The 7,249-nt window shown below is 56.6% G+C and overlaps 1 protein-coding gene across 2 annotated transcripts; it reads right to left on the reverse strand.

Moving 5' to 3' along the window:
* Positions 1-1,164: 1,164 nt before the first annotated feature.
* DMBX1 (diencephalon/mesencephalon homeobox 1) lies at positions 1,165-6,535 on the reverse strand (the record flags this gene model as incomplete). 2 transcript variants are annotated; one of them, XM_081224890.1, is made up of 4 exons in its annotated part: positions 1,165-1,619; positions 2,614-2,962; positions 3,238-3,416; positions 6,382-6,535. In XM_081224890.1, 4 exons carry the CDS (start codon positions 6,533-6,535, stop codon positions 1,165-1,167), a joined length of 1,137 nt encoding a protein of 378 aa, XP_081081016.1. The 2 variants fall into 2 exon arrangements, with proteins under 2 accessions (XP_081081016.1, XP_081081017.1); XM_081224891.1 differs by having other exon boundaries at positions 3,238-3,431.
* Positions 6,536-7,249: the final 714 nt, after the last annotated feature.

Raw genomic sequence — 7,249 nt, forward strand, 5'->3', positions numbered from 1 at the left:
GAGGCCCAGGGCGTGGGACCACTTCTCTGAGAGCACCCATTCCCTGCTGCCTCCCTCCACCCAGGGAAGTCTCACCAAAGAGAGGTCTAGAGCCCTGTGGTCAGGCCTGGATGAACGCTGTGGCAGCCAGAGATGCTGCCTTGCCATTCTACTGCCTGCCCCAGTCTGACTCCTGCCTCCACTCCCTTCCTCCTCAATCAGGGGTATTGGGGGGGGGGGTCCTCATAGCTAGAAAAGAGAGAGAAGAGAACATGCCCTTCTAGACTCTGGGCTGGGGGAGGGGGGCAATTAGTGCCCCCTACTGCCTGTAGCTCCAGTGGTTCCAGGGTCTCCAGCGAGGGCCATATCACCTCTACTGGGGATGCAAAGGAACAGCTGCCTCAAGAGAGTGCTGGCGGGGAGGAGACAGGCAGGGAAGAAGCAAAAGGAGAGGAACAGGAAGAAGCAAAATTACTAAAACTAAAAAGCCACAACCCCAAACAAAACATAGCTTGGGAATTGACACCACCAACACAGCCAGCACCAAAGAAAGAAAAAGCAGGGGCAGGGGGGAGAGACATGGGGGAAGGTCCAGCGTGGGGGAAGACAGAGGCTGGGGAGAGAAGGCGTGGGGAATTGGACAGAGACAGGGAGAGAGCGGTCAGGGAAGAAGGAAAGGGGAGACAGAGAGAAGGGAAGGCCAGAGTGAGATGTGGAAGCTGCAGGTGGAGGCGGGAGCAGCAGAGGAGAAGAGATGGAGCAGGGCAGGGGGCCTGGGGCAGGCAGGGGCCTGAAAATATAGCTTTATATATCTCACATTCCACACACACTTACTAGGGACAGAAGGGGAGGAAGGGAGGGATGGGAGGAGGTGACGCTGAGGCGGGGATCTAGCCAGCGAGAGCCTCTTACTCCCCGAGGAAAGCTGGGGGCACCAGCCTCTCACCTCCTCCCCATTCAGCCTCCGTGGGATCCAAGCAGGGCCATGCAGAGGGCAGGGCGCAGGTGTGGGCTTCACCGGGGGCTGGAGCTCTGGTGGGGGGAGGGGGAGAGGAACAGGAAGCAGGACTCCAAGGCTCCGGGATCCCTGGGCTCCTGGAGTTAACTCCCTGAGAGCCGTATTGGGATAACCATGGGGCTGGGCTGGGGGCACCCAAGAGCCCTGGCTGGGTGGGAGGCCAGCAGTCAGTTGGGCAGCGTATCGAGTCCCAGGGAGGCCGCGTGCTGCTTGGCCCGAAGCCGCAGGTTCTCGATGCTCGTGGTTTTACTGTTCAGGGCAGCCGAGGCAGGTGCCAGGCCTGCGGGGGGTGCGGGCAGCAGTGGAGACCCCCATACGCCCTGGTGGGCAGCAGCGGCCGCTGACAGAGACTGGTAGTAGGACTGGCAGTGCAGTGAGCCCAGAGGGGCCATGTTGACGCCCAGGTAGGGCACGGCGGCGGCGGCAGCCGCAGCAGCAGCAGGGGCCGGGCCCCCCACTTCGAAGGAAGAGTAGTGCACCAGGTTGTTGGTGGCGGCCATGTGCTGGCGGAACTGCTCCTGCAGACGGAAGAGGCTCAGCGGGGATGAGGAGTAAGAGTGGGAGGGGCCCAGGAGGCCGCCCCCAGGGGCTGCAGGGGCCAGGGCCAGGCTGCCCGGGGAATCTGCAAGCAGAGAACCAAGAATCAAGGACTCAGGACAGGGCACTGGTCTGCCAGGAGGGGCTCCCTAGGCCTTGCCACCCCCTTGGAGCTGCAGACAAGACAGGTTTGGGCTGAAACCATATCTACCCATCTCAGCCAGGGCTGAGCATCCCCCCAGAAGCGTCCCCCAGAATCCTGGGAGGGAGGGACCCAAGCTTCCTGGAGGAGCACCAGACTCTGCCAAGGCCCCCATGTCTGACTTCTTAGGGAGACTCCTTTTCTTTTTTCCTTTTTTTTTTTTTTGTTTTTTTGTTGTTGTTTTTGGTTGGTTTTGGTGGGACAAAAGAGTTTTATTTACTCTTGAAATCGTCACAACAGAATCACAGATTGACATGGGGAATGGCTGAGCCATAAGCAAATCAGGTAGTACAGAAATGTCCCACCCAAAGACTCCTTTTCTTTTCAAGAGCGGTCACCTCCCTTTCCCCTCTCCTGTCTGTGGCTCCCCTTCCCCTCCAGCTCTCAGCTCACAGCCCCATCCACTCCCTGCCTGAGCCCAGGGTTTGTGACTGAGCTATGCCTCCTGCCAGAGGTCTGTTCCGTCAAAAACACAGCTCTGAGTCTCTGCTGCATGTGGGACTCTCTGGTACCCATATGGTACTCACCCAGTATGCACTGGTATATCTGTACTGGTTGTTAAAATACTGGAAAATTTCCATAATGGTTGATAAATAGCTTTTGCCCTGAGCTCCCCAAGTACCCCTCCCCTGCCACACAGCCTCTCCCCCGACCCCCTGAATTCCCTGGACCCTTCCAGTATTCAGCAACTAAAGGGTGACCACCTGGAACAGGCCTGCTATGGCCAAGTCCTTTCTCTGGGTCAGGTCCAGCGCCACAAAGGCTAACTCTATCACTGCTCTGACCCCCCTCGCGTAGCCAGGTCCCCATGCGACTAGACCTGGTTGTTCTCCCTAGGCTGGGCCCTGGCCCACCCACAGCTGCTGCTGAGCCTCACCTGCCTTGGGGCTGCCCCTCTTGCAGCCCAGCCCCTTGCTCTCAGCCCCAGGGCTCTTCTCAGTTTTGGGATCCGCGGCCCCTGCCTGGGGGTCTTCCTCCGGGTCTGGCTGGTCTTCGGGGGCTGACTCACTGGCCGACCGCTCCGACAGACTCAGGGGAAGCTCAGCAGGGGGGTCGCCGCTGGGCAGGCTGGGGGGCTGGTCAGTCTCCAGCTGGGTGTCTGGAGTCGGAGCCTCAGTCTTTCCTTCCCCGTGGGAGCCCTCAGCCTCCTTCTGCTTCTGGAGCTGCTCTTTCTGCAGGCTGCGCTGCTTCTTCCGGAACTTGGCCCTGCGGTTCTTGAACCACACCTGGGAACAGGGCGAGGAGAGAAGGAGTGGAGGAGGGGAAGCAGCAGAGTTGTGGGGCAGGGTGCTCCCGGGGGGAGTGTGAGTGGCAAGGTTGCCCCCGCCCTGTAGCAAACACACACCCACAATCCTTTCCAACCCACCCTCCGTGTCACTGAAGGCATTCATGGAGATACCAGTTGCACCAAGGGCTGAAGTGCTGGCTCCTGGGCAGCAGGAAGCCAGATTGATGGGCTGGTGCTTGCCTGCAAGGTCTAGCTAGAGGAGCTGGGTCCTACCTGTACCCGGGCCTCAGGTAGGTTGGTGCACATGGCCAGCCTCTCACGCATCACCACATCCGGGTAGTGTGTCTTCTGGAAGGTCTTTTCCAGGGCCTCGAGCTGCTGAGCCGTGAACGCCGTGCGGCTGCGACGCTGTTTGCGGTGCTGGGAGCCATAGCGGGCCTCCAAGATGATGTCTTGAAATGTACAGCCGTTGGAGGGCAAGGAGAGGGGGCCCATTTAATTATGGGAAATAGATTTTGAACCTTACCCTGCTCTGACCCACTGTGGTCCTGCCAGAGCTAGACCCTGGTCCTTCCCCCTTGGAAATCACCCATCTCCTCTCCATGTGGCTGGATTTTCAAGATCGCTCCACCCCATCATTCACTATCAGGACCACTGAGGTCTAACTCATCTCTATGAATGGCTGTCAGGAATATGACTGAGGGTGATCTTCCTTATTTGGTTTGGGGTGTGTGGGTAGGTAGGTGGGTGGGCATTGCCCCAAAATCCTTAAAGTCCCAAAATAATAAGGGTATAATATTCTGAGAGTACATGATGCTAATAATTTGGAAGTCCATGTCACAAAGCTTCTAATAGCCTATGACCCTTAGATTCTAGATACCAACAAAATACTGTCCCGACCATGAGAAGCCAGGCCATGACTTATCTGCAAGGTACAGTTAGGAGAGGTCTGACTGAGTAGATGGAATTCACTGGCACTTGATCCTATGTCCTCTGGGTATGAATCTCATCGTCCCAGTTGGCCTATGAATCTCTGATGGCAGGACCTGAGGCTCCTGCTCTTATGTCTCCTCAACAGAAAGCCTGGCTCTGGCAGGGCCCTCAGAACACAGGAAAGCCTTGTTGCGTGTGGTCTTGACCCTTCTAGCTGCTTCCTCCAGGAGGGAAGGACAAAGAGAGCAGGTACTAACCACCACAGGCTTGGAGGGGAGACAGGCCTGGTGGACCACAGATTCCACAGTCCTGCTGACGTGCTGGGAACATGAACCTCCCAGCACAGATGTCTGTCTGAGGTTGTTGTCTAGCCTCCAACCCTTCTGCTTGACCAGTCCCTGGAGGGTGGACAGTTAACCTCTCCCCGCCTACCAACACCCATAAGTGGACCCTGGACTATCTATGCTGAAGGGAACCTGAGCTGTGTCAACCTCTGCACAGGGCTGCCAAGGTCCTTCCCCTGCACTCCAGGGACTGGGGAGTCAACGCCACACTCTAAACGAGGAAGTAGGAGGCAACTGGATATCCAGGAAGCCTCAGACTTTGGGCTGCTCCTTTTTGGTGTAAAGAGGGAGCCCTGAACCTCTTACAAACTGGCACAAATCCCAGCCTGGATGGAGCCCTGAGCTCATGCTGGTCACGCTGTGGGAGGGGAAGGAGTGAGGACCCCTCTCAGTAGAACACTGGGTGTGGGAGCAACAGCTCAGCCCTCTGCTGCTGGCTCCAGGGACTACAAAGGTGGGAGGTAGTCACAGCCTGGGAGGCCAGGCTCTCTGTACCATCAGCAAAACCTCCTGCTGGAAGGCGAGGCCTCCATACAAAGGCCCGCCTGGAGCTCATATCCCTCCTTCTCAAGATTAGAGAATTGGTGGGAGCACTGAATACTCCACTTCCTCTGTCCCCACCAGCAGAGGGGAGCCTCTGTCCCTGACTCTTCCTCTCTGAGCCCTGGAACATGGTAAGGATCAAATGTCACCACCAGCTTGGGCACAGGGAATTCACTCCAAACCAGAGAAGCAGCCATAGCCCGGGCAGGACTGCACCCACATTCCCATACTGGAGACTGATGACCCCATGCTAATCTACAGAAGGTGACCAGGGGCTCCATTTTACCCACTGAGCCCTTCCCAGAGCCTGGCAGGGTCTAAAGGAGTAGAAGCGGCTGCCTCACCCTCCCTGCCAGGCCGGAACCCCTACCCAGGCCTCGTATCCCATCCCATTTCTGTGCCTTTACTCACGCTAGTACCCTTTCCTTGTCCTATTAAGGCCTGACTCCTGCTCCGTGGCCTCCAGGAAGCCCTCCCTGACTGCATCAGCTGATCATGCTTCTCTGGTCTGCCCCATCATTTGACCCTCGCCACATTCTTCCTGCCGTGCCCGCTCATGAGTCTCTGAGCACCTGGTCTCCCTGGGAGTGTCCTAAAGCCCTCTGAGGACCACCTGGCCCAGGGCCAGAGCAATTCACCAGCTGCTTGAGGTTTGGCCTGGGACAGGATGGGGCAGGTGGCTTCACCTCCCAGGAAATCACGTGCCCCACCTATGCCATCAAATCCTTCCCATGCTCACTGAGGGGCTGCCAGGGCAGGGCAACAATCAGTTGAACTGGGAGAGGGGGGACCAGGCTGCAGCTCCCTCATGGGCACTTCCCCTGGGACCTGGGTAATAGTTTCCCCTGAGCACCTACCAGTCCCTACTGAATACCTTGAGTATGTTATCTCAAATAACATCCCAACCATCCTATGGGATGGGTACCACCATGTTCCCTGTTTATAAAGGGGGAAGCTGAGGCTCAGAGAAGAGAGGTGAGTGGGCAGACCCTACAATGACTGCAAGTCTGTAACTTCAAAGCTCAGATTTTTAGCCATAATGTCACATTCTAATCTCCTACCCCAGCCCTGCCTAGAGTTAACCTCTCTGAGCCTCCATTTCCTTGTCCATAAAATGGAGATAATAGCCTCCCTTTACTGGAGTTGATTGGTTAGACGCACAGAGAGAGAGCGCACGCCTCACACAGTGCCTGGCATCACAATCAGTAATCAAAACATGGGAGCTGTTACAGATGGGACTCCCTGGGCACTCCAGCCACTTCCTAACTGGAATGCTCTGGGCTAGTCCCTTACCTCCTACCTCAGTCTCTCCACCTGTGAGAGAGGCTAAGGAATCCCTCCCTCACAGGGTGGTTAAGGGAATCTGAAGGCATAGGGCAGCTCCAGGGCCCAGCACAGTACTGGCAAACAAGGGTGCTCTGGACACTCACACATAGATTTTGAATTGACATCTCCCTGTGTTACTAAGCGACCTGGGTCTTCCTGAGTCTCCCAGAGTAAACGTTCCCAGTACTCCCTCCTGTCTTCACCTTCCAGAGCCTCTTCCCCCAGATCTCTCCTCCACCCCCCAGCCCCCGTCCCCACAAACGGCCCTTACCAGCCAGGCGCTCGGCCAGGGTAAGCGCGTGCACCGAGGGCCGGTAGTCGGGGGCCTGCTGGGCCTGCTGGGCCGCCTGCTGGTGCAGGTTGTACATGGCGCTGAGCGAGTTCATGGCGTGCAACGAGTACCCGTTCACCCCGTAGTGCTGCATCGCGGCATGTGCCTGCGGACCAGGGAGAGGGAGGGGACGTGAGTGAGGCCATGCGGTCACACTCTACCCTGGCGGAGACACCACCCAAGGTCTGGACCTTGGATGCCCACCTCACCCCCAGAGATTCTGCTTCCCCATTGGAAAGCGGCCTGCCTTGCCCACAGCTAAGAGCAAGAGGGCTCCTGCATGTATTTATTCATTCACCCACTCATTCGTTGATTCACGCAGCAGGACTTGTGTAGGGTTTAGTGCTCTGGGCTCTGAAGTCAGCCTGCCTGGGCTAGAATCTCCACTCTGCCACCTGGGGGCTTTGTGGCTTTGAGTAAGTCACTCAACTTCTCTGACCTTCAGTTTCTCCATCTGCACAATGGGGTTAGTAATAGTACTTCTCTCATGTGGTTGTTGCATGGATTAAGAGAAGCCTTTACAATAGGGTCTGTCACGTAGCGTGTGCTGAAACATGTTAGTCATTGGGATTTATCAATCCGTTTGCTGCTTCATGCAGTCATCTCTTCATTTAATCACCCAGGAACTTACTCACCTGCACATCACTGTTTTGCTCACACACCTATTATTTATTCAACAAACAGCCACTGAGGCTCACACGGGGCCAAGTCCAGAGCTGGCCTGGGAACACTGAGGCATTCGCTCTATGATATAGTGGATTGCAACCCTCATATGCTGCACGGCTTTAAGAACACTGTTACTATGACT

The sequence above is a fragment of the Mesoplodon bidens genome, assembly GCF_964165515.1.
Source record: "Mesoplodon bidens genome assembly, chromosome: 2".
Taxonomy (NCBI): domain Eukaryota; kingdom Metazoa; phylum Chordata; class Mammalia; order Artiodactyla; family Ziphiidae; genus Mesoplodon; species Mesoplodon bidens.